Genomic DNA, 26,909 nt, shown 5'->3' on the forward strand with positions numbered 1-26,909 from the left:
GAAATACTGTTGGAAATGACAAACTTCTTCAAGACTTCTCTAGTCATGTTTATCTATTAATCTGTTTATCTGTTACTTACTGTTTGTATATATGTTCTGGTAAACAGCTTTCTTTATTCTATGGTTCCTGAGCTGTAGCTGCAGCCCACATAATCACTACAGACTACAGACTACTTCAGACATCAGATCATACACTTGTTTGCTCTTTTGCTGTAAGAGATGGCACAGAGAATTATCTCAAACATATCTGAAACTGGACTGATAGGTTTTGTATCTGTGTATGCTGAACACATGAAGGTTGTGAGTACACCAAGTGTTATTTTTATCCAAGTCTACTTCATTTTTGTCTCCTGAGACTTTATATATTTTGGGCCCTGAAAAACACTTCTGAAGCACTGTTTTTTATTCACTGGCAAAATCTGTTTTCCATCAGAGATAACAGGTTATTTAGATTAACAACTGAAAACCATTGCCTAGCATAATTATATCTGGTTGTATACCACAAGTGAATATTCTCCTCTAAAGGGGTTTTCGCTCTTCTTTGAAAGGTCATTCTTTTCTAAAAAGTTATGATCTCCAAAATTTGTTCCAAAAGGTTATAAATGCCATTTTCCAAAAAATAATAAATAAATAAATAAAATCACCCTATGTTAAACACATATTTTTTTTAGCAGAAAACACATTTTTCAGTAATCGCTTGTCTTTCAAATGGCTAAATCATTTGTGTGTTTACATTATATTTACAAAGTACCCTATAGTCAATAATTCCACGTTCTCCATTTAACTTGAAAATATATTTAGACACCAAGAAACATAGATAGAACACATCAAATTTAATTATAACTGAATTTATAACATAAACTGGTCTATCACATTTAAGGCCTTAAGCATTCTGAATGCTTAATAATTTGGATTACATCAAGGGAAGATAAAAAAAGAGAGGATTAACTACATTGTTCTACTAAATGAGAACTTTAAAACTTTTTTTTAAACTATCAACCCCTTGATTCTATTTGTACAATATATGGCTAATTTAAGCTCTTTTATAGTAACAATAGACAAAACACATCAGAGCATACCCAATCTTTGGGAATAGACTGCTTTATTAAAGCAAATAAAATAATTGCAGGGTTCTTATGTTCCAGGTAGAGCAAGTATGCTACCACAGAATATCAGGTATAAAACTTTTCTCTCCGCAAAATGCATACAACAGTCTTGACTAATTCAGAAATTGTTTAAGAATGCTTTACTACTGGTTTCACTTTACCCCATCTTCTCTAATTTCTGCTAAATGTTCAAAGGCACTGAGAAATATTCATTATAACCTGCTCTAGAATAACTTAATTCTTTCTTACTTTTTTATATTTAGGAAAATGTCAAATCATAGGAAGCAAACATTTGTTAAGGACAACAAACATTTAATGCAAAACATGCATAAATGTAATGCATTTCGATTATCAATGATGGCAGGAATCCTAAAAAGAGTTGTCCTTGCCAGGAGGCACTTTAGTATGAGCTTCTATCGGCTGGACCGCTTGTGGAAAGAGCCGTGCAATTCCTCTCCCACATCTAGTGCTTGGTTCACACACTGTCTTCACTCCTGCAGGATAATTACCTAAGCAAATAATGCATTTCTGTCAGTATACAAACTAAGTGTACTTCAAAATCATCAAGATCATATGAGAATAACAAATAAATTAACTGTGGCTGCTAGCTCCACAGAACTCAGAGGTTATGTTATACCTATAAAAGACACCCCCCCCCCCCCCCCCCCGCATCATGTTCACAGGCACTGTATTTCCCTGCTTAATCATGAAGTGTTGTGACCACCTCCAAGACTGTATTTTACCTTTAAGCCATTTTAGTTCATTGATATGAACTGGTCATATGTCTTTACAGCATCCTATTTTTAAAAGTTCAGCACTAAATTTATGTATCAAAGTTGTTCTTCTAAGTAACGAAGCGAAGATCAAGCAAATACAGTAGTCCTTACATCTAAAAAACCTGTACTCATCTTGGATGGTACAAGCTGAAAAATCTGAGCTGGACAAGCAGTAGCCAAGCTGTAGTCCGATAGACAGCATAAATCATGATGTTCCACTCAGCACAAAATTAAATCTGCAATATCATGCAAGTGGTTCAGATTTCTATCACATGATCCTTATTTACTAGCAGCAATTAACAATGCAATGCTCTTGAAGATGCTCCATAATCAGACACAAAATGTGGCAGCTGTGAACTCAGATGACCGAGGTTGTTTGTAGAAATTGAGCAAGAAATAACAAGGATATTCTCTCTTCCACAGAAGAAATACTGTTTTAACCTGCATCAATGTAAAGAAAACCCTGAACTATTTAACATACACACCAAGTAGTGGTACACCTGAAAATGAAAAGAAACTGAAGCGCTACTAGACTGCAGCAGACAAGCCTGAAGATCTGCTATGTTGGGGAATTTTTTCTTGCACAAAAGGAGGAGGGGTTAGAAGAGGAATAAATGATAACAACAATATACATGTGAAATAAGCCATTCTAAGAATTATGCATGTTCATTAAATTTACAAAATTAATTTCTACTCACCAGTACCTGCATGCTGATGTGGTGATCTGGTGTGCCTATTATTTACAGTGCACTCAGCTTTCTGCAATACAAACACAAATCACCTATACATTTATGCTATAAAAGCACTTCAGAGCTCTTTTTACGTATTTACTCACTTTTTCAAGAAATCCTAGCACATAAAGGCATGATGCATTTAATGGTTAAGGAACATCCACTTTTGTATCACTAGCTAAATACATTTCTATGCATGTTCATTTATAATTTTTCAAAACAGGTATTTTCTGAAGTCAGCTAGAATTAGTATCGGTATCTTACAAAAACTTTTTGAAACAAAAAAACAGCAATGCCAAACGAAAGTCAGTTTTATGAACAGGCATAATTTTCTTGGTCAATTCAAAGTCTTTGCAGAAGAGTCAGAAACAGCTTTATTACATAGCTTATGAACTTCCAAACACTCTTCACGCTCAACCAATGCTTACTTAAAATATTTCTATATAGCAAGGAATTTTAGCACTAGCTGTAGAAAGCTGCTACTTTCTAGATGTTTTGATATTTAAAACCAATCGGCCACAAGCAGTATTGCCAATCTTCAGGGATACTGAGAATTTTAGTTTAAAACATGTTGAAGGGACTAGATGCTAAAAAAAGGGGTAACCTGAAAACGTCTAGCATCCAATATGACTGTCTTCGCATTCACTGTTTTTGAGGATGATCTCTCATGCAGAGGTAAATGAGCTGTGGTCAGTTGTATGTCATATATAGGTGCTAGAGAATTGCTGATGCAGTATCTACAAATGAACAGAACAAAACAGACAAAACTTTATTATCGTTTTGACAGGTTGCAAAGAAACCTTCAAATTGCAAAGTTACAAAAATTTGCAACATGCATATGCATGTTGTGTATTCCCAAGACCAGGGAGCACAGAATAAAATTTGCCAGGCTAGAGCTGAAGAAGTGACAGGCCAGGTTCAGGTAAAAGAGCAGCCCACTTTGGAGCAAGCAAAGCAACAGGAGGTCACCAGAACCAAAAAATAAGACCTGATCAGTAACAAAGGCATATTCCCAAGTGAGGCTGATCTCATTAGTAAAGGGTTGGATGCCGTTGAGTGATAAGTAGGCATGGCTGAAAAAGGTGTATGTTAGAGGCAAGAATATGGAGAGTCTTATCTGCAATTTTTCTGAGCCTGTGGGATACGGGGGAAGAAAAGACATGCTTCACACCCCCAGCGTGGCAGTTAAATCTCCAAAATATTTTGAATTAATTTAATTAATATTTTTAAGAAAAGACAACTTTCCCACAGAAAATACACCAGGAATTCAGAGACCTTTTAGTCTATACAGAATACATGAGAAATAAAATCATAACAAAATATGAATTTATTTAGAAAAGCAGAAACATCCTTCTCTTTAAACAGCAGAGGCACCACAAAAGTAGTTTGGTGCTATTGTAGCTTCAACCTGTTTTTGAGTTATTGCGAAACAAATCATGAGGTTTTCTTGGGAACATTTCTTCTGAGCAGGTTGGTGCATCTGATTTCCCTCTGAGGCTAAGAGAGTGACTTGCTCAAGGTCATCCAATGGGTCTCCATGACCAAGGAGGGATTCAAACCCTGGTCTCGAGACATAGTACAACAGCCAAACCACCACATCACACTTGTAACCAGACAGTTGGTACTTGTATTTCATAGAACAAAACCACAAATTATGCTTTAAAGATAGACAAGGAAACTTAGAACATGGTTATCTTACAAATAATGTTAATGGTGATTCTAAGAATTTAGTCCTGTATTTCATAAAATGTAGTTTTTAAATTTTTTTTACCTTAATTTATACTTACACAATTTTTTTGCAAGTAGCAAGAGCACAGAATAGTACATCATTTTCTTCATGCCACTGGCACCTAAATGTAAACCATATTTTATCATGATTTTGGAATTACTTATTCATTTTATTTATATCCCCCTTTTCCTCAAAGAGCCACAGAAGTTAACAACCTAGTCAACGAAGTAGAGTGCTACTCTTTACAAGAGTACAATGCAACACATTTTGCATACAGATATCCTTTCTCTAATTTGTTTAATCTAGAATGGACCTGTTCTTGCAGTAAAACTCATCAATTTTTCGTCTGGAAATTATTAATGTACTGTGGGAAATTTAAATGCCTATCATATGATGCTGATTTAGTACACAATGCAGTGAAGTATACATCAGAAACAGCATTAAAATATCCACCACTAACATCCAACTACCTGAGGCAGATACTTGTTTCTTCTAGGTTTAGGAGATTACCGTTTTTTCAAAATAATTTTAAATGTTCACCTTAGAAATTAAAATTAGTTCAATGAACCTTTGATTCCAATTATAAACAAGCAAGAAACAATCACTTCTTCCAAAACTCAATATTTCTGTCACACAGTTGACAAAGCACTCACCTATTCACAGAAGTTCTGGCCTTTTGAGAGAATGTGAAGACAGCAGATGGTATACACCAGTGGTCCCCAAACTTATTTGGCCTAACGCCCCCTTTCCAGAAAAAATATTACTCAGCACCCCCTGGAAAGGGGGCATGGCTTAGAGGGGTGGGTGAGACTCCTGCTCAAGAGGGCGGGGCTGAGCCTCTCCCCTAGCCCAAGATGCAGGGCTGGGAAGGGGAGGTGGGTGGGGTCACAAATGGGAGGCCAGGACTGGGATGGGCGGAGTTACGAGCTCTGAGGCAGGGCTGAGCTTCTATTCTGGTCCTGCGGCGCCTGCCAGGACACAGGGCAGAGCTAGAGGAGGGGGCGGGGCCTCTTCCCAAGTGCCTGATGGGCTGATCCTCTATACCCCGCCCCCGTGTTCAAACAAACGCCTCAGAGGAGGTATAGAGGCTCAGCCTTGTCTCGGGCTCTTGGGAAGAGGCCCTGCCCCTAAGTCCTAAAAAGCCTCTCAGGAGGCTCAACCCTGTCTTGGGCTCTTGGAAGGAGGCCCCACCCCCTTCCTAGCTCCACCCTCTGTGTCCCAACAATCGTCTCAAGAGAGGTATAGATTCTCAGCCCTGTCTCGGGCTCTTGGGTAGAAGCCACGCCCACTCCTCTAGCTCCGCCCCCTGCTGTCCCCTAGGAATATGCATTTACTCCCTTAGACGGCAGGAGTTACCCCATGTGTGGGGCCGAGACCCAGATCATATAAAATTACATAAGACAGTTGTAAAACTGTGGGAGAGCAGCAGCTGCTGAGCTGTCTCTAGGATCAAATTCTGTTGATGGAATTACTTATTTCTTCTTTTTTTTGCCTCAGTTTTTCCCCTTTCCCTGTCGCCTCCAGGGACAAGCAAGTCTAATACTTATGAGTCAGGAAATTAGGAGTTGCTTGCTGTGGCACATTATAATAGGTGGGTTTCACATTACCTTGCCTAGCAGATGTTTCCTTGTAGTTTGTTAGTCCTCTCTTCTCCTCCTTTGAAGGATTCCATACCGGAGTGGTTTGTTTGGCAGGCTCTGGCTGCCTGTGTGTTGAGGTGGAATGGGCCCGACTCGGGGCCCCGCCCACCCGGGGGGGGGTCTTTTATCCTTTCTTTTTCTACTTTGATTTGTATCCCGGTTATCATACCCCTTCCCTGTCGCCTCCGGGGAAAGGTGAGCCTAATACTTATGAGCCAGGAAATTTGCCTGGCAGATGTTTGGGAGTTTGTTAAGTCTCCTCCAGGCCCCTCGCCGTACCTTCTGAAAGGGAGATGCATTCCCTCTCTTAAAGAAGGTCGGGAACTGTGTTACTCCACCAGTGTCTGGTCCCGGAGCACCTTTTGGGGCGTTTGGACAGGTCAGGTGCTGGGCCGCCAGCTGTGTATCTTCATCAGCCTATATACATTTATACAATGGATTAACAGGGGAAGAAATAGGGCTGAAGCTGTTAAAAAAGGTATGGGAAGGAGACCTAGGGCCTCTAATGGACTTCTAATGGACAAAAGGACATATTTTCATCTATGGTGGGAATGCCCCCAGTTGGAAGAGATTTTGGAACAGCATATGTATAGAAATCAGTAACATTATAGGAACAAACATCACTCCAAATGCTAGGTTAGCATTATTAATGGATGCCACGAAGTTGAATTTAGAAATGGAAAAGAAAGAATTGGTGATTAACTTACAGTGGTGAGACTTATAATTGCAAGGAATTGGAAGATAGTCACCAATCTTACACTGGAAGCATGGTATGGGGAGGTATGGAATGTAGCCTTAAATGATAAATTATCAATGGAAATGAGGGTGTTCAGGGGGGAAACTAATAGATCTGATTTTGATTTATACTGGTCAGTTTTTATTAAATATGTCCTAGAAAGTGAAAAAGAAAAACAATACAATCATGTTGGTCAGGAATTTGGGTATGACATTTGTTTAATGGTTGACTTATAAATCTTATGGTAAAGGAAATGATACTTGTTTGGGCCTTGGTGGTGGGATTATGTGTTTGTAAAATGTTCATTGCTTTTGTGTTTTGTTTTACTGAAAATTGTTAATGTAAATAAAAATAAATTTAAAAAATCGGCCTATACATTTATTCTTACTCAGTCATTTTCATTTTTTTCGTAAGCGAGACCCATTTTTGGAAACAGGAGCGAATACGAAAATTAGACAAAATGAATGAAACTAAACAAAATGAACAGCAATTCCATACAAATGCACACTAGTACCTAGTATTGGCTGAATAATCCCACACAGAGGCATCCAGTGTGCTGCACACCCAGGTCTTAGAAGGTTCTTTTTCAAGTTTTCGAGAATATAACTCTACAATAAGATCCTCCACATTGCGAAGCTCCAGGTGATTTACTGTGCCTGTTAGAAAAAAAAAGCTTTAGAAGTAGGAAGCATATTTTTTAAAAAGACACACGTGTTGTAAAAGTTAGTAGCTTCCCACCTGCTTCCTCAGCCATGTGCTTCAAGCACCAGTTGACTCTATAGTGATCATCAGACTGCAAAAAAAAAAAAAATAAGGTGGGATTTATGGACCCAATTATGTATTCAGCATTTCCCCTTAAACCCCATATTTAAGCTAAATATTGCTACTTACACCAACCATCTTTGCTTTTCTCAGAAATATGAAGATATGCCAAAAATGGATATACTTATTTCAACTGTAGCACATACAGATTTCTAACTGAAGATTCTAGTACGGAGAACTACAAAATGATTTGTATTATGGTCCTCTAAACTCTATTGTAACTACAGAATCAAAAACAGGGTGCTACTTATTGCTTACCTCTAATTCCAAGCCATTTATGGACGAGTTAATATGTGCAGAACTAATATAAGTCACTTCTACCCCCTTTTATATTACTCCAGTTTGTTCTCCGCCATTGCAGGAGGAAGAATACATGGGTTCTGATTAGGCTCCTCTGCCTAATACTTTAAATGCAAGATGGATTTATTTCAATAATCAAGAGAAAACTAACCTAAATAAAAATTGTCACATATAATTCACGGTTGTTAGAAGATTGGTAAAAATGTAGGAACTAAAATATTAATTAATTAATTAATTAATTAATATACTGCTCTTCTCCCCCAGGGGGACTCATTTATGAATATGAACATTTATGAATCAAGTAACAGCGTATTTTGCATCACCAAGGACAATATGATTTTGACTTAAATCACACTGACATACAATGATAATTTCATCAAACTAAACTTTTCTCCTGTTCATCTTGCTTTACACATGTGAATTAATTCTGGAAAAAAATAATGTTTAGTTAGAATGTTGAAAATTTTGAAATAAAAAAACTCAACATGACTGTCCAGGTTTTACTGGTTGGTAACTGAAGAGTGAGTATGAATGCAACAGAAATAGTCACTCCTTTCAGTAAAACTAATTTTGGCTTGTTCTAATGGGATCTAATTGTATTTATGTCAAGAAAAATGTAGATTTAAAAATTACGTTTTTAAAAATCTGATTTTATTTTATTAATTCATTTTATCTGACTTGTCTAATTTGCAAAAATGACATTTCATCTAACTTGGCTTACTTTTTAAAAACACGAAACAATGTTTGAAAATATTATACTGTACCTTACAATATATAAGTGGCCAGGTGCCCCAACATGGCTGGATGAATGAGTAAAGTTCACAAAGCAAAACAGAACGATCTGTGGCTGGAAGGTCTAATCCCGATATAGGAATTTTGTGTGTAGCATCGGCTAACAGAAAAATATTGAAGTGTTTTTAATTAGTGTCTTCCAAAAGAAAAGAGAGCCACACAATCACATTTAATACTTGTGTGTCAATATGGTACAGTGGCTTGAGTGCTGAAGTGGAATTTTGGAATGCAAGGGTTTGAATCCTCAGTCAGCCAAGAAAAGCCAATGGCTGACTTTGATCAGAGCACTCTCTTTGCCTCAGAACACTGGTTCTCAACCTGTGGGTCCCCAGGTGCTTTGGCCTACAACTCCCAGAAATCACAGCCAGTTTACCAGCTGTTAAGATTTCTGGGAGTTGAAGGCCAAAACATCTGGGGACCCACAGGTTGAGAAGCACTGCCTTAGAAGAAGGCAATGACACCTTTTTTCTGAATAAATCTTGCCAAGATCCTATGACAGAATCACTGCATGCCCAAGTTGGCATGGAGACACAAATATAAACATATACGGGAATAAACAAGTCACAGAAATAAAAAAAATCCTTTTAAAAGTTAAAATGTTTAACTGCTTCTTTCAATAACTTGTCTATATTTTATTTAAAAAGGAAACAAGTTATTCCATTCTAATGGGTAAAAAGTGAGTATGAAAAATCAAATGAAAAATTTACCAGCTACTGAAGACCAGAATCACAGCATATTAGTGAAGACACATTAAATGTAAAGTATAAATAAAACATAGCAAGATATCAGGTACAGAACACATTCACATTTGTCACTTTCCAACTTTCTTGTTAGTACTACCTGCAGCTTGGCAATGAAATCGAAAACCTCGTGGCACCTCTCCTACAGAAGATCAGAAAAAATACAATACATAGTGATGCTAGGCTATTCTCCAATACAAAATAAAGCCTACTTTGCTTCCATAAAAAGAATGAAATTTATGTTCAATTAGTTTTCTATTAATATGACTTTTAAAAACTGCTATTTACTCAAGAAACCTTGCTTTATGATCATTATGCATTTCCTTAGCACAAGTTGGCCAGCTCCATTTATTCATTTTCAATTCTTTATCAAATGATGCTGTAAAGCAGCAAATTGCCCACTACAAGAAATGTATATACTGAATCGTCCTTTTGTTAAAACAGAGTTGAAAAAACCTTCTCTCCACACAGAAGAAAAAGAACAAATTCATTTCCCACCATTTCATAGAACTCACCAGGATCTATAAAACGATGGAACTCTGCAATTATGCCTTTCTTAAGAGAATATTTGATGCAGCCAATTTCACAAGGGAGAAAACGCTGACTGCAAACCTGGGGCAGCATTCCATGGCTCAAGATATTCAGGAAGTAGAATGAGGTTTCAAGCACATCTAAAAGATGATTTTGAATAAAAGAACATAATAGCAAAAATATATGAAAAGCTTTATTGTGATGCTAACACTGAACCCAACTCATATCAAAGCTGTGTTAGAATCTAAAATAAATGTGTCAAATTCAAGGACTGCAGGACGAATCTGGCCTGCTATTACATTTTGTGTAATCTTTCAGATGCTGTACAATTCCTGTGTTCCTCATCATTAGACATCATGACTAGAGTTGATGGGAGTTGCAATACAGTAACCTCTGTAAGGCTGCAATTTGTTCTGTTTAGCCAGGTTTGAACTTAGATATGATATCTGACTTTTAACTGTCTTTTACATTTTCCTGAACTTCAGAGCCAAAAGTGCTGTTAGGCTGTAATTCTCATTAATCCCAATCTGCATGGTAGATAATCAAAAGTGATGGGAATTTGTTGTTAAATAACATCTGGGGACCCAAACTGGGGGAAAACTAAAGACCTCTCTGTATCCACAGATTCTCTAACCATGGACTCAATAGCCATTTGAAGACAACCATATATATGGTCATATATGAAAATGAGTTTGACAGCCCTAATCTAGAAGGAAACATAGCATTCATTTATTTATGTCACCTTTCTCCTGGTGTGGGACCCAAGAAAGCTTATAATGAATCACAAACTAGCATTGTGAGAAAGAAACCTATAAACAATGCCATAAAAACAACAAAGTTGAATCTTCATGTTTGCAGAAATGAAATTATCTGCTTGTGAGCTTTGTTGAACTGTATCTCCCTAACAGAGAATTCTAAATGCCTTAAGTTACAAGTCTCAGAATTCTGTGACATAGAGTAAAACCAGTGAATATTAACACAAATGCATATAATTATATGAGATCATATACACACTCTCTTGTCATCAAGAGAAAATTGTGCATGCATGCACACCAATGGAAAACTATAAGGCTTAGACCAGAGATGTCCAACCTTTTGGCTTTCCTGGGCCACACTGGAAAAATTGTCTTGGGCCACACATAAAATACTATTTAACATGGTAACTTGATGAGTAAAATCGTATTTTTGTGATATCCACCACCACAGATAAGCATACATATAGGGACCACCAAACGCAGCGCCCAAACAAGAGTCAAAGAACATGAAAGGCACTGCAGACTAATTCAACCAGAGAAATCAGCCATAGCAGAGCATTTGATGAACCAGCCAGGACACAGGATATTATTTGAGAACACAAAAATGCTGGACCATTCCAACAACTATCATGTCAGACTACACAGAGAAGCCATTGAAAGCCACAAGCATGTGGACAACTTCAACAGAAAGGAAGAATCCATGAAAATGAACAAAATCTGGCTACCAGTATTACAAAACTCCAAAATCAAAACAGTAGATGGGAAACAACACTCTGAGGGCTTGACTTGAACAAAGGATGCCCCCAGGCAAGAGACAAAACATTTCCAATGCTAATTAGGGTGATTAACTGAAATATTAATGCTGGCTCCCAGTGACAAAGGACTCTTGCCACACCCTGGACTCTACACAGATATATATTCTTTCCTTTCCTTACTTAGTTTATCCATACCTCACAACCTCTGAGGATGCCTGCCATAGACGTGGGCGAAACGTCAGGAGAGAATACTTCTGGAACATGGCCACACAGCCCGAAAGACATACAACAACCATAAAATAAAGTCTTTGATAAACAGGCTTACGAGTTGCCAACAACAGGTTTCAGAGGTTCCACGCTAGACATGATGCTGAATTCAGGCTCTTTCTCAAAAGACAGTTACAGACAGCACTGGGCTCTAGACTTGCTGCTAATTTATAGCTCTGAGTTTTCCAGCACAGCTGACCCTAGGGCGAGGTCTGATTGCTCAGTGTTTTCTCCGTTAGCCTAGCTGACCTTCTTTCTCCCTTCATCTCTCCAAAAAAGTAGGGATCTCTGCCATATCTGCTTTCTCTCCTCTCTCATCTTCTTCACCAGTTAACCCTAAATCCCCAAGTGCTGCCTCTTCAACCACCTGTCCTCCTTCTCCCTCAGAATCAGAAGAGCAATCCACAACAACATGGGACTATCTGATGGCTCTTGATTGTTTACAAGTACAAGGGAAGTGGATCTGCATATCCTGTTTGTACATTTGATACATTGCAACTGTGAAGATTAAAGCCTCCGGATATTTTGAATGAAACCTGAATCCCTGAGTTTACTAAACAGTGTGTATAGATAAGATCAGATGCTGGCAGTAGGACTCTGCTGATAGATGGGCTGAAGTACACTTTTGCTGTGAAAGGATACTGCTGTATTATTATTTTTTGCTTGCCTTTGGGACACTTACTATCCAGTTTGCAGTGGTTCGGGGAGGTCATGATTTGGAAACTATAAATCACTTCACGTACCAGAAAATCCTGCGACACAGTTTACAGTTATATGTTCTGCGCAGTCTATCTGTCTGAATGTCATCTCCCTCTGTGATCCATCTCAGAGATTAAGATCTTCTGGGGAGGTCCTGCTCTCGGACCCACCTCCTTTACAGGTGCGGCTGGTGGGGACGAGAGACAGGGCCTTCTCAGTGGTGGCCCCATAGCTATGGAACTCCCTCCCAAGGGAAATTAGAGCAGCCATCTCCCTCCTGACCTTCAGGAAGAAAGTAAAAGCATGGTTATGAGACACGCTTTTTTGAATATCAAGTTTTTAGTGCAGTTTCTCAAGTCACTCCTGACATGAAAAACTAAAATAATAGGGAGAAGGGAGCAAGCTTGTTTTCTGCTGTCCTGGAGACGAGGACACGGAACAATGGCTTCAAATTATAGCAAAGAAGATTCCACCTGAATATTAGGAAGAACTTCCTAACTGTGAGAACTGTTCAGAAGTGGAACTCTCTGCCCCTGAATGTGGTTGAAGCTCCTTCTTTGGAGAGCTTTAAATAGAGGCTGGGTGATCATCTGTCAGGGGTGCTTTGAATGTGATTTTCCTGCTTCTTGGCAGGGAGTTGGACTGGATGGCCCAAAAGGTCTCTTCCGACTATGATTTCATCATTAAGACACCACATTTTGGTGTTGTGGGCATCAGGAATAATATAATGGTAACTGTAGAGATTCTTTTCAGATAATATACATAGAATTGACCAAGAGTACTCTGTTAGTACTTTCTTTCCTATGGTTTTCATAATGCTACTTATAACTCCCCTAAGGTCACAAGAGAAAGATATGTATCAGCTCAGAACACACTAGAGATAAACCACTCGAAATATGTATGTTTTCATTATATTTTACCTTGATCTCTCTTTGTAAGAAGACCTGTGAGGTTTTCAAGAACTTTATTTTGGGTTTTTGTAGGAAAAGATGCTGGAACTTCACTGGGTGACTGAGAAAAAAAGTTGAGACAATCAGTCAACTCATTATATATTGAATCAAGCAAAGTAAAATGATCTCTAATTGCAAGCAAAAAAAGACAGACTTTCTTTGCATTTTCTAGTCAAGTTGAGCCCATACAAATTGATTAGCAGACTACGTGCCAAGTCACACGAGGTACCCCACCCTGCTTGCAATCAAGTCTGGAGTAATATTCTGTATCTGTGTTGTTGAATCACAACAATAACACATTTTCATATGGGTGACATTTATCAGGTTTTTTGTGTGGCTATGAAACAGGCTACAGCTATTCATTCACTGGTGACTCACTCTGGCTCTGTTGGTTGCTGTAAATCATTCATTAATTTTAATGCATTTAAGTTGATTAGATTTTTATGGTGTAAGTGTAATTGATGTAGGTCTACCATATCTATTTAATTACTTGCTCTTTTGGCCAGTTACTATAAGTTTGTATAGGTGTGTGTGTTTACTGTTTTGATTCGGTTTGTTTCTATTGTTTAATATGGCATTTAATGTTTGCCATCTTTTGTTGGAAATCGGCCTGAGTCTCCCCCCCCCCCCCCCCGGGATATAGGGTGGGTTATAAAGAAAGGTTGTTTTTTTTTAATTATTAGTATCATTATTATTTATTCACAAAAATGCAGGTTCCATGTAATTCTAACAACATCCAAATGTTTCTGAAATGGCTGGCAGGAAACTCTTTGCCTACAGATCCTCCAAGCGAGATTGTATATAATAGTGCAAATTATCCCAAATTGAGCAGGCAGATTTTAGTTCTCACAGCACTCAGAAACTGTGTAATTTTTGATTGCAGAGAGAACAGGAATTCTATCCAACGAGTTATAATCTCTCTTCTCGCTTTCCAAACTATCATCTCCCTTCCCATTTTTCTCACAGAGAATATGTGTTCTTGTGAATGGAGCGCAACGCTTGCAACATTATCAACCTATACAGGACTTGTGATGCACCTAATTACGACACAATACAACGACTTCCAGGTGTCAATATGAAGAAAATGTAATCCCAATACAACAAATTTTTTAGTGAAAAATTCAAGCTTCAATATCCAATCCTGCAGGGTTGCCTTGACTGCTTAATCCAGTGCTTATTTTAGAAAGAGTTCGACTGGAACCTTCCCCAAATTAAAAAACGAAGTAAAAACTACATTGATAAGCGATACACATTATGTAGCACGGAGAAACCAACTGGCTTGTAAAATTTTAAAAACAACTTTCTTTAATGACAACTACCACTGGAACACCAATAACTCAGGTATTGCACCAAATACATGAAAATCCTTATTTTATGTAATTTCAAAATGCTACTTTATTTTTATACTAGCTGTGCCTGGCCACGCGTTGCTGTGGCGTTGTCTGGTGGTGTTGGTGAGAAATTGTTGAGGTAGTGGTGGCTGGGCAGAGCTTAGCCCTCTAACTGGCAGCAATTGGATAAAAACAATTATTGCTCTCACTCTAATTAGGACTTTATTTTTTCTTTTCTTTTTGTTGTATCAACCTAGAGCCATAGATGATGGGTTGTGTTGTCAAATTTCGAGGTTGGGGGGCCTGTAGTTTTGTTGTTTTGTCCGGTGCCCTGATTCCATCACTCTTTTATATATATAGTTTGCCTCATTATTAATTGTTGATTTAATTTAAATTGGATATATTTGTGTTGTTGATATGATTTGTATAATCATATTGTTGTTAGCTACTCTGAGTCCCCTCGGGGAGATGGGGTGGGATACAAATAATGTTTATTATTATTCCTTATCACTATCAAGAGTCATTCAATTATGATACAGTACTTCAGTTATTGTACCCTGACTTGAGGGCGAGAATATAAATCCTAAAGTATTTTTCCATTCCTGAATCACACTCCTACATACCTTTGCTGCTGCTACTTCTGATGTCTTAGCTTTCCACTGACGAGCCATTTCTGCATACTTTTCTTTTTGGTCCTCACTCAGTGCCTTTAAGAGTAAAAATAAGGATCATGAAAACTTTTCCAGCATTTTCTTCAAACAAGTTTCTCTCAAAATTCATTACCAACCAAGATACTCGGCACAACCCAGCCAATTAAACATGCATCATCCAGAATTGTGACTTTAAAAGTGTTTTATTTCCACTCTACTATGACTAGCAACTTCCTAATACCTCTATTCCATACTTTATGAATGAAAATATCTAAACTTCATTCTAGATCATGAGTAAAACCTACACTCACATGTATGTATATCTTTTTAGGCTTACTCACTATTTCGCTGAACACCATCAAACTCTCAGCAAGTACTCATGAGTGAACCATCCATATTTGTTGGGAGTTTGGTTTCATGACCCAGCACCATTTCGCCCATGGATGCTCAGGTCCCATTATACAGGGTGTTTCAAAATGGCGGGTCTGACTTGGAAATCGCTGTATCTCCACAATCACAACCAACTCCTGAATGAAACCCTTACCATTTGAAACTGTGGGGTATAGAATTTCAAATAATCATCACTAGATATATCTCCCAGTGCACACACAGACCCTGGCTTCAGTCATTAGCAAAAATAGAACATAAAACTTGTGAATGACTGAAGCTCGGGGTGGTTTGTGTGCTGGGAGAGGCATCTAGCAGTGAGCAAACTCTATGCCCCACTGTCTCAATTGATAGAGTTTCATCCATGGCTGGTACATGCTTACAAAGATATAGTCATTTCAAATCAAGTCCCACATTTTTGAAAACAACCTGTATACAATGGGATAGTAAAATGGCATCCCTTCTATAAAATGGTGAACTAATGAGTGGAGAGAGAGCCTGATGATTGGTAAAATAGCGGGAGGCTACAGCAAGGTGTGCCTATACATTAACATAGCACTAATCAACAAAATAAAAAACTTGCGTTTGGGATTGTTTCTCTCCTGCAAATGCTTTCATGGCATGGTTGGTCGTTGGGGTAGCGTTGCACAACCTGCTCCTGCATCTCCTGGGTGATTTTTTTAAAAAAAAATTATCATGTAAGAAGTGAATTGAGAATACAGTTGTAATGTATTTAAAAACACAAATTTAAAATCTTGGCATTATACTAGATTTCCTTTGACCAGAAGCTAGCCACTTGGAGTGCCTCTGGTGTCAAGGACAGAACGCCACAAGATTCAAAGTAACAGAGTTTATTAGTTTACAGAACTCAAAAATGCCCGTAAAACACAAGGGCCAGGCAATTTTTGCCTTTAGGAGCAAAAAGGGGCAAAAGTAAATGTTCAAAAGATAAACCGGATTAAACCGGAGTTTAATCCGGGTAAAAACAAACTGCTTTCTTCAGCCTGGGTATAAACAAAACGAAAGCCAAGGAACAAAAGATAAAGAATGCAACTAATTGGCAGCAGATTCCTCTCTGCTGCCAACACTGTGTTTAGAGTAACTTGCGTCGCTCCCACACACACACACAGCAGACAGGATTCCAACACGAACAATTCAGCCAGGGATTTTAGCAGTAGAGTAGACCAGTTCCGTTCCGTAGATCAAAGCCAGAAGCAGACGTTTGTAGTTTTTCCAAGTCCAAGAAGGGGGGAAGACAAGCCGTGGTCAGTTCAGTCCGAGTTCTCAAAGCAGGAGATGGCGTCCGTCAAGAAGACGACGGAAGGTCAAGCTAATAAGAGTAAGCACAGGTTTGCACAAACAAATGCCCACACAATCCCTCCCGCCGTCTGACCCTGGATTCCAATCAACTTACGTCTCAGCACAGGAAAGTACACAAGTCTTCAGGGAAGCGTCCCACACACACACACGAATCCCAAGCGTTTGCCCAGATTACCTTGCCCGACGCAATTTGCAATTGCTCCCAAGCCCCATTTTATGCCAGTTACAAATCTTCATCACTGTCAGCTGTCCTCCTTAACCCGGGCGTTTCCTCATCACTTTCCTCGTCAGAGCTGGAACACCTCTGACTACGCCCAACAGCATCTCCAGCTGTGGATCCCGTCCCATCCCTCCAGCTAAGCCATGGGTCTAATCCTGAAGGTCCCCATTCATCTTCTGCCCCATCATGGCCAGTGGCCCCCAATTCCTCCCTTACCCGAGTCCAATCCATCTCATCCTCCTCTGAGCTAACCAGCCCTTCCTCCATTCTCTCCGTAAACCCTTCGAAAGACTCTTCGTCAGATGGTGCTGCAAATATGTCTCGCAGTCTTTTTCTCTCTCGCTCCTCGAGAGTATCTGACTCTCGAGGAGTCTTACGCCCACGCCTGTCAGAAACAGAGCCACGAGGCTCAATCATAACATCTGGTGTCACTGTGAGAAGGTCCTCCATTGTGCATGTGGCAGGGATCATGGGGTCATTGTAGTAAGTGGTACGTGGCTTGCTCTTCTCCACACTCACGTTGTGGAATCCACTTTGCAGGCCCACTTCCTAAGATTGGCTTTGCATCTCATGGTGCCAGAGCGCAGTCTGTCCAGCGCCTTCTCTGTGTGCCCAGTTTTATTTTGATGAGCAAGTGCTGCTTTGGGGGGAAAAAAAAGAAGACATAAGCAGCTGTCTGTGGCCAGCCTTGCCTTTTCCCTTGTTGGGTTTCTCTGTAAGTATTGGGGGCAATAAGATAACTTCTCCAAACTTCAGATTGTCTGAATAATTCCTTCCTCAGGATATCTGCTCCCTTCACCTTTTTTTGCTTATGACTTTTACTTAGCTTTTTCTCCTGAAATTCAAAGCCTGTCAGAACCCTGGCTGCTGGGCACCAAAAACCATACACGGAGGCCAATCTCTATCTAATATCTTTATTAAGGAAATATATAAAAGCAATAAAAACAAGTGAAGAATATAGTTCAGAAGCAGACCTTTCAAATGAGGTCAAATATAGTCCAAAAATGTATTGTCCAATAATTGATATTAGAGTTCAAAGTTTTAATCCACTTGACCGAAACACACACTTTGCCAAGCAATAGTGTGGGGAAATGTCAGAATCTTATGAAGCTTGATAACAAGGCTGGAAATAAACTTGATTCTTGGCTAGGTCCGTGACCAGGAACAGGGCAAAACATGAAACATGAAGCGTCCGTGGTTACACAGCAAGGCCAGGCAAAGGCTTGGAAGCTTGATCCGGGAAGCAAGGAACTGGGGTTACGAAGTCCACACACGATCTCTCTCCTGAAGCTGATCAATTGACTCCGCAAAGAATCTCCCGTGTCAACCACCTATATTGGGTCTCGTTTCCTGCCAACAAATCTCTTTCCCTAGAGAACAAGAAACGAAACCCAACTCTGTCCAGATGCTAGACTCCTTAGATTTTCCCAAGGGAAGCAGGCCTAATCAGTCTGTTGTTTGGCTGCAATCCGCAAACTCCTCCGCTGGGCTTCTCTGACTCCTCTGTCTTTAGAATAAAATTCTTTCCTGGGAAACGGAGGGGAGTTCTGCCCAAGGCCTGTTTTACTGAATTCTTGAGGGCAAACATCAATATCCGGCAGGTGAAGAGACTCCAGCTCTTGTTGAACTGGCGAAAACCCCATGTTTTGTCTTCATCTGTCACAATAGTACTAGGAACAGGACTACAGGGCCCATGAGGCATCACACTATCCCCTCTCCCAAGGCCCCCCTCATTCAGGGCCCGTCCCCGAGAGTCGCGGGGCTGCGGCTTGGAAGGGTAGGCCTGATGGAAGCGGCGGACCAAATCAGGGGCATGGACTGTGGAAGCCTCTTCCCAGGAGCGTTCTTCGGGGCCAAAACCCACCCAGTCAATGAGATACTGAAGGCGGCGGCGATGGAAGCGAGAATTCAAAATGTCCTGAACCTCGAACTCCTCCTCTCTGTCCACTAGAACAGGGGCGGGGGGCAGCTGGCTCGCGTCGGGGCGTACACCATCCGCCGGAAGGAGCAAGGAACGGTGGAACACCGGATGAATGCGCATGGAGCGCGGAAGTTGGAGTTTGAAAGTCACGGGGTTAAGTTGCGCCACCACTGGGTAGGGACCAATGAAACGGGCATCTAACTTCCGGCAGGGACGGTGGGAGGGCAAAAAACGAGTGGACAGCAGAACCCGGTCTCCTACCTTGATCTCGGGGCCCGGCTGGCGATGGCTGTCAGCGTGGCGTTTGTAGTCCTCCTTGGCTTGATCCAGTTGCTGGTGCAAGAGTTCTTGTACTGCTGTGAGTTCCTGCAGCCAATCCTCCGCTGCAGGGACTTCTGAGGTTTCAATGACAGAAGGAAAGAAACGTGGATGGAAACCGTACTTTGCAAAGAACGGGGTTTCTTTAGTTGAATTCTGGACACCATTGTTGTAAGCAAATTCTGATAGAGGCAATAGTGAAGCCCAATTGTCCTGTTGGTAGTTTACATAACAGCGAAGGTATTGTTCCAAAGTAGCATTGGTGCGCTCAGTTTGCCCATCCGTTTGGGGATGGTGAGCTGAAGATAAACGAGAGTCTATGACCAATAGTTTTTGTAGTACTTTCCAGAAACGAGAGGTGAATTGAGATCCACGGTCAGTGACCAAACTCTTGGGCAATCCATGTAGTCGGAATACATGCTGAAGGAATAAATCTGCAGTCTCTTTGGCCGTGGGGAGGCCATCGCAGGGGATGAAATGGGCCAACTTGGTAAAAAGGTCCACCACTACTAGAATCGTGGTGAATCCAAGGGAGGGTGGTAGATCAGTGATAAAATCCGCGGAGATTATCTCCCATGGGCGAGAAGGAGTGGGAAGGGGATGCAGTAGCCCTGACGGCTTCTCCCTTCGTGTCTTGGAACGCTGGCATACAGGGCAGGTATTGACATACTTCTCCACATCCTTGCGGATCTTGGGCCACCAGAAATCTCGCAGGATCAAGTGCATGGTTTTAAATAGCCCAAAATGTCCTGCTGGCTTGCTGTCATGACACAGATGAAGTGCCTTTTCTCTGCCGGGGCCTGGAGGGATGTAAAGATGATTCCTGTAGCATAGTAGTCCGTTCTTAAGTGAGAATGGGAAACGTAGTCCTTGGCGAATCTGTTCTTGAGCCCAGGCATCTGTCTGTTGACTGGCTCTAATTTCTTGAGTGAAAAGGGATTCTGGGTTAGAGGGAGTTGGCTCAGTTGAAGTGGATTTGATGTTCCCACTGTGAGCGTGGCAAAGTTTTCAGGTTGCAGCAATCGAGATTCTGAGGTCTCTCTGCGTCCTGCAGCATATTCTGGTGGGCTCGGTCCATTGGCTTACTGGACCTGTCTTCAGGGGTCGGCCGTCTATGGCTTGCACCACCCGGGCATTCTTGAAATCATGATATTGTAGTCCCAGAGAGTCAGCATAGTCTCTATCGATGAAGTTGTTTGTTGCCCCTGAGTCTATCATGGCATGGATCATGACGGGTCCTTTTTTCACTGACCACAGCGTGACCACCAGGAGAAATAGGACCCCCGTTTGCGGCTCTTGAGTGGAGTTTTTGACCGGGTTGGTGAGCCCATCTACGCCCGGTCGCTGGCTTCCCCCGCCGGCTTTGTTCCAGCCGCCTCGGCAGCCTCCGCGGAGGACGCCGCCGCCAGACGGGCGGCGGGCTTCTTTTTGGCTGGACATTCTCTGGCGAAGTGGCCCCCGTTTCCACAGTACCAACACAGATTCAAACGTTGGCGGCGGGCCTTTTCAGCAACATCTAGTCTGGGGCGCACGTTGCCCAACTGCATTGGCTCCTCCTCGCTTCCCATGGGGCTAGGGGATGGTGGTGGGGATCTCCATACTGGACGCGGCTGGACACTGGCAGAAGTGGGGGGTTTTACTCCGGCTCTTCCACTCTGCCCCCGGAGCCACTGTTTTTTGTTGGCAAGCAGGACTTCAGCCCGTAAACACTGGTTGATGAGTCTTTCCAGAGTCCCTGGGGGGTCCACCTTAGAGATTTCTTCCTGCATCTCGATGTTGAGGCCCTCGCGAAACTGTCCTCTGAGGGCTATGTTGTTCCAGCCGGTGTTCTGAGCCAACACCCGGAACTCGGCTATGTACCGGGACAACGGTCTGTCCCCTTGGAAGAGGCGTCGGAGTTTATGACCGGCCGCCTCCTCGTCGTCCTCGATCCCCCAGGTTTTCCGAAGGTGATTCAAGAATTGCTGCGCGGTGTTTAGATGCGTGGAACCCGCATCGTATAGTGCCGTCGCCCAAGTGGCCGCAGGCCCATCTAGGAGACTGAAGATCCACACCACCTTGACATCTTCTTGGGGAAACTCGGCTTGGCGGGCTTCTAAGTACGCCTGACACTGGCGACGGAAAACATGAACCTTGGAGGCTTCTCCAGAAAACTTGGTTGGTAGCGCTAGGGCAGGGAGACGGGCTCCGCGTTCCTTCAAGCCCCGTATTTCTCCCTCCTGCGTTCGGAGTGTGTCCCGGATCCGATTGAATTCATCTTGGGAAATGGTGTAACTGGGTGGTTGAGCTGGGGCATCCGCTCCGGTTCCTGTAGACATTCTGGCCTTAGGTTGTTTGGTGCTTAGTTGGCGGAGTCAAACTGTCAGAACCCTGGCTGCTGGGCACCAAAAACCATACACGGAGGCCAATCTCTATCTAATATCTTTATTAAGGAAATATATAAAAGCAATAAAAACAAGTGAAGAATATAGTTCAGAAGCAGACCTTTCAAATGAGGTCAAATATAGTCCAAAAATGTATTGTCCAATAATTGATATTAGAGTTCAAAGTTTTAATCCACTTGACCGAAACACACACTTTGCCAAGCAATAGTGTGGGGAAATGTCAGAGTCTTAGAGTCCAATGAAGCTTGATAACAAGGCTGGAAATAAACTTGATTCTTGGCTAGGTCCGTGACCAGGAACAGGGCAAAACATGAAGCGTGGAGCGTCCGTGGAACAGGGCAAAACATGAAACATGAAGCGTCCGTGGTTACACAGCAAGGCCAGGCAAAGGCTTGGAAGCTTGATCCGGGAAGCAAGGAACTGGGCTTACGAAGTCCACACACAATCTCTCTCCTGAAGCTGATCAATTGACTCCACAAAGAATCTCCCGTGTCAACCACCTATATTGGGTCTCGTTTCCCGCCAACAAATCTCTTTCCCTAGAGAACAAGAAACGAAACCCAACTCTGTCCAGATGCTAGACTCCTTAGATTTTCCCAAGGGAAGCAGGCCTAATCAGTCTGTTGTTTGGCTGCAATCCGCAAACTCCTCCGCTGGGCTTCTCTGACTCCTCTGTCTTTAGAATAAAATTCTTTCCTGGGAAACAGAGGGGAGTTCTGCCCAAGGCCTGTTTTACTGAATTCTTGAGGGCAAACATCAATATCGGGCAGGTGAAGAGACTCCAGCTCTTGTTGAACCGGCGAAAACCCCATGTTTTCGTCTTCATCTGTCACAATAGTACTAGGAACAGGACTACAGGGCCCATGAGGCATCACAAAGCCTATAGAGCAAGCATGGGCAAATTTCTAACTTGGGGGCCGCATGGCAGGCCGAAGCAGAGTGGGTGGGCCAGGAGGGAGGGGGTTCTCCCCAAGTCTGATCTCTGCCCTTTCTTCCCCTTCCTTTTTCTTTTTTGGAGGCAGAAAGTGAAGGAAATACAGGAAAAGTTTGGATCCCAAAAGGTTTGACCTTGGTCAGGATGAGATGGTGGATGGGAGTGAAAAGGTGTTATCCATTAGACCCCTTATTACCTACTCCTGATTAGAATCATAGAGTTGGAAAGACCTCCAAGGGCCATCCAGTCCAACCCCCTGCCATTCAAAAAGGCACAATCAAAGCACTCCCAATAGACAGCCTCTGCCGAAAAACCTCTAGAGGAGACTCCACCACACTCCCAGGCAGGTTGTGCCACTCTCCAGGAAGTTCTTCCTCATCTTTTCAGTCGAATCTTTTTCTCTGCCATTGGACCCCATTGCTCCCTTGTGTCCTGGTCTCTAGAGCAGCAGTCAGTTTTCCCTCTCCCTCTCTCCTCCTCAATGGGATACCCTTTTAAATTTTGAAACATGGTTCTCATGCTCCCTCTCAGCCATTTTGTATCCAAGCTAAACATCCCCCTGGAGGAAGGAAAAAGAGGAGGGAGGGAGGAAGAAAAGGTTGGAAGGAAGGGTGGAAGAGAATGGAGGGAGGGAGAGGGAGGAAAGACAAAAGGGAAGGAGGGGAGGAAGGAAAAAGGAAAACGAGAAGGATAGGATGGTGAGAGGGCCTGAGAAAAGAGCCCATTCAGCCTCCGAGCCTAGGTTTGCCCATACCTACCATAAACGACGCTATTCATATTGTAGTTTAAGTAAATGCTATTAATGTCATTAATGTATCAAGATGACATTTACCAAGGCTATTCAATGCTAATCAAGGTGGTCAATTGCCAACATCACTTGCCTCAAACAGACAATAGTTCTTTCTCCCACCCTGGACCTTCCACAGATATATAAACCCCACTTGCCTAATTTCCAACAGACCTCACAACCTCTGAGGATGCCTACCATAGATATGGGTGAAACATCAGGAAAGAATGCTTCTGGAACATGGCCATTTAACTACACATAAGTAAATACTACTAATGTATTCATGTATGTCATTAATGTGTTAAGATGACATTTACCAATTTGCTCAAGTAAGAAAATAGCACACCTCCAGGACCCCATCTATGGATGCTCAAGCTCTATAATACTCAACTACATAGCAAAATGTAGCAAAGTTTTATAAAATGATTAAGCCAGATTGATTTGTGTGTTTTATAGTATTTTCAAGCTGTAGATATAATTACATTACTATCAACCACAAATTACAGACAGAATTTATATTGGGTTGACGTGAGTTTTCTGGGCTGTATGGCCGTGTTCCAGAATAATTTCTGTGTTCTCCTGTAACAGTGGTTATGAACCCCTGGGTCCTCTGATGTTTTGGCCTGCAATTACCAGAAATCCTAGCAGCTGGTAAACTGGCTGGGATTTCTGAGAGTTGCAGGCCATAACACCTTGGGACCCACAGGTTGACAATCACTGTCCTATAATAATATGCTATGCCCAGGTTGGTTCATCAAGGGCTCAGCTATGGCTTACTTCTCTGGTTGAATTAGTCTGCAGTGCCTTTTATGTTCCTTGATTCATGTTTGATTCTTACAATACATTAAGGGAACCACTGAACTCTGAAGGGAACGCCCAACAAAGGATTCCCCCAGGCAGGAAGCAGCCAGGCTTTGCAGCTGAAAGGCCATTCAATACCAATTAAGGTGGCCACTTGCAACATTTACACTTGCCTCAGGCAGACAAGAGTTCCTTCTCCCACCCTGGGCCTTCCAGTTATATAAACCCCACTTGTCTAGTTGCCAACAGACCTTACAACCTCTGATGTGGGCGAAACGTCAGGAGAGAATGCTTCTAGAACATGGCCATACAGCCCGGAAAACCCAGCATATTATATTATTGGTATGTATTGTAAATTGTAAGTATATATATTACAACATTATCAACATTATATTAAATATATTAGCGTTCCTACATTACAATGTTTTTATTTCTATATATTATTAGATTGTATATATTGAGGGGCAACTTGATGGAGCTGTATTTTGTAGTACAGTATTTTCATATTGTAGATGTAATTTGATTACGATCAACCACAAGTCGCAGTCAGAATTTATATTACTGAACTTGCGGGAAAGTTATTTAACTTTGGGGGGGGGGGGGGGGAATTATCAACGTTAAACACATCTAGGTACTTCTGAACAGTAGCAAACTCCAGTTCTTGAAGCGTAGACTAGAGAAGCGCGAGAAAACAAAGGCCCAGTTTGGAGAGGTTTGGTCAAGCGAGGAAAACGAGGCCAACAGGGCCTAAAAGGGAAGAGAAACGCGGCGAGGCTCACCGCCCAGTCGTCGGAGCAGTAGGGGATGGCCTCGGCCACGCCGCCCACCGCCAGGCCACGCCGCCTCAGGTCCGGAATTTTCTCCAGCACGAAGAAGAAAAAGGCATTGCGCACTTTCTTGCGGTTCGGCATCTCCTTTGGCGAACTCAAGCGAGGGGCTCTCCTCCCCGCTTGCTTTTCAAACGAGAGGAAGCGCCGACGACGATGACGACCACGCCGAGAAGTGAGCACGTGCTGGCGGAGAACGGCGGTTGGGAAACGGGAGGGGCTTACCGGGGCCGAAGAGCGCATGCGCGAAGGAGTGAGCGAGAGGAAGAGGGGGTCCAACTTTGGCTGTCCCGCCAGGTGTTTTGGATTTCAACTCCCGCCATTCCTAACCTCCTCAGGCCCCTTTCTTTAAGCGGCTGAGGGGGAAAAGAAAGGGGCCTGAGGCTGTTAGGAATGGCGGGAGTTGAAGTCCAGAGCACCTGGAGAGGGCCCAAGTTGGCCCATGCCTGCTTTATCAGGTAACTGAGAATAGCAATTGATTCGAGTAGTTATGAAAAGGTTAGAAAAGAAGGGGCACTGAGAAGGAGTAGAGGCCTTTACATTTTGTTGGACTGCCAGGCAGAAAGAACAAGAATTCAGGGACATCTCTGTGTATTTTTGGGATATCTGTATGCAAAGGGAACAGGCTAACGGAGGGCCCTTCCAAACAGGCTCTATATCCCAGGATTTCTGCTTTAAACTGGATTATATGAGTCCGCACTGCCAGTTAATCCGGGATAAACAAAAAGCCTGGGATGAGATCCTGGGATATAGGGCATGTCTCGAAGGGCCCTGAGGCCCCTTCCACACAACTGAATAAAACCCCACATTGTATGCGTTGAACTGGAATATATAGCAGTGTGGACTCAGGCCCCTTCCACACAGCTGAATAAAACCCCACATTGTATGCTTTGAACTGGAATATATAGCAGTGTGGATTCCGGCCCCTTCCACACAGCTGAATAAAACCCCACATTGTATGCTTTGAACTGGAATATATAGCAGTGTGGATTCCGGCCCCTTCCACACAGCTGAATAAAACCCCACATTGTATGCTTTGAACTGGAATGTATAGCAGTGTGGACTCAGGCCCCTTCCACACAGCTGAATAAAACCCCACATGATCTGGTTTGAACTGGAATATATGGCAGTGTGGACTCAGATAACCCAGTTCAAAGCAGATATTGTGGGATTTTCTGCCTTGACATTCTGGGTTATGTGGCAGCGTGGAAGGGTAAACCATTTGACCACACCATTTTATATATAATGGGCTTTGAGTACACACACGCACACACTCAAGTTGTGGATAGTTGAATGCTGGATAAAGAAAGGATATGAAACACTGAACAAATCAATCTTTCTGTAGTTTTTTTGTGAGTAATAACAATTTGGATTCATACTGTGCTGATAAACCAGAATAATGTAGAATCTCTGGCACTTCATTAGGTTGTTACAGCTCATTGTGCAAATGTCTAAAATTGGTAAGAGCCTCTAATATGCCAGCTAAAACAGCAGTTGCCTGGTAGCATGTAGTGGCACCCAAAGCTGTTTTAACTGTGATATAATAGACAGGCATGAGGAAGAATGGGTAATTTACTAAACACTATTTTTATCCATCATAAAGTAGAATAAAAATCAACCGTTTGGCTGATATTAATCTGTCAACATGCAACTAGATAGAAAGGCCAGACCAACTCAGACCTTAGCATGTATTGTTCCTT

At 41.9% G+C, this 26,909-nt stretch overlaps 2 protein-coding genes across 5 annotated transcripts in view; one reads left to right on the forward strand and one right to left on the reverse strand.

The window, feature by feature from the left end:
* Positions 1 to 818: 818 nt before the first annotated feature.
* Positions 819 to 25,540, reverse strand: mael (maelstrom spermatogenic transposon silencer). Of its 3 annotated transcripts, none has more exons than XM_008107708.3 (13): positions 25,162 to 25,540; positions 16,281 to 16,364; positions 15,284 to 15,367; positions 13,300 to 13,390; positions 9,888 to 10,043; positions 9,473 to 9,514; positions 8,605 to 8,732; positions 7,457 to 7,511; positions 7,233 to 7,374; positions 4,401 to 4,463; positions 3,218 to 3,350; positions 2,587 to 2,641; positions 819 to 1,615 (listed from the first exon to the last, which is right to left on the reverse strand). In XM_008107708.3, exons 1-13 carry the CDS (start codon positions 25,450 to 25,452, stop codon positions 1,476 to 1,478), a joined length of 1,464 nt encoding a protein of 487 aa, XP_008105915.1. In that variant the 5' UTR covers positions 25,453 to 25,540; the 3' UTR covers positions 819 to 1,475. The 3 variants fall into 3 exon arrangements, with proteins under 3 accessions (XP_008105915.1, XP_008105914.1, XP_003219148.2); XM_008107707.3 differs by having other exon boundaries at positions 2,581 to 2,641; positions 25,162 to 25,531; XM_003219100.4 differs by lacking the exon at positions 16,281 to 16,364 and having other exon boundaries at positions 2,581 to 2,641; positions 25,162 to 25,510.
* The window catches only part of ildr2 (immunoglobulin like domain containing receptor 2), an 80,238-nt gene continuing 78,597 nt past the window's right edge, over positions 25,269 to 26,909 (forward strand). The window contains exon 1 of one of the 2 annotated variants that reach the window (XM_062974940.1): positions 25,269 to 25,384. In XM_062974940.1, the coding sequence (XP_062831010.1) occupies positions 25,366 to 25,384 (19 nt within the window). In that variant the 5' untranslated portion in view covers positions 25,269 to 25,365. Of the gene's footprint in view, positions 25,385 to 25,516; positions 25,668 to 26,909 lie in introns of those variants that run through there. The other variant, XM_008107702.2, reaches the window with a different exon arrangement.

This window comes from Anolis carolinensis, chromosome 3 (assembly GCF_035594765.1).
Source record: "Anolis carolinensis isolate JA03-04 chromosome 3, rAnoCar3.1.pri, whole genome shotgun sequence".
Lineage (NCBI taxonomy): Eukaryota > Metazoa > Chordata > Lepidosauria > Squamata > Dactyloidae > Anolis > Anolis carolinensis.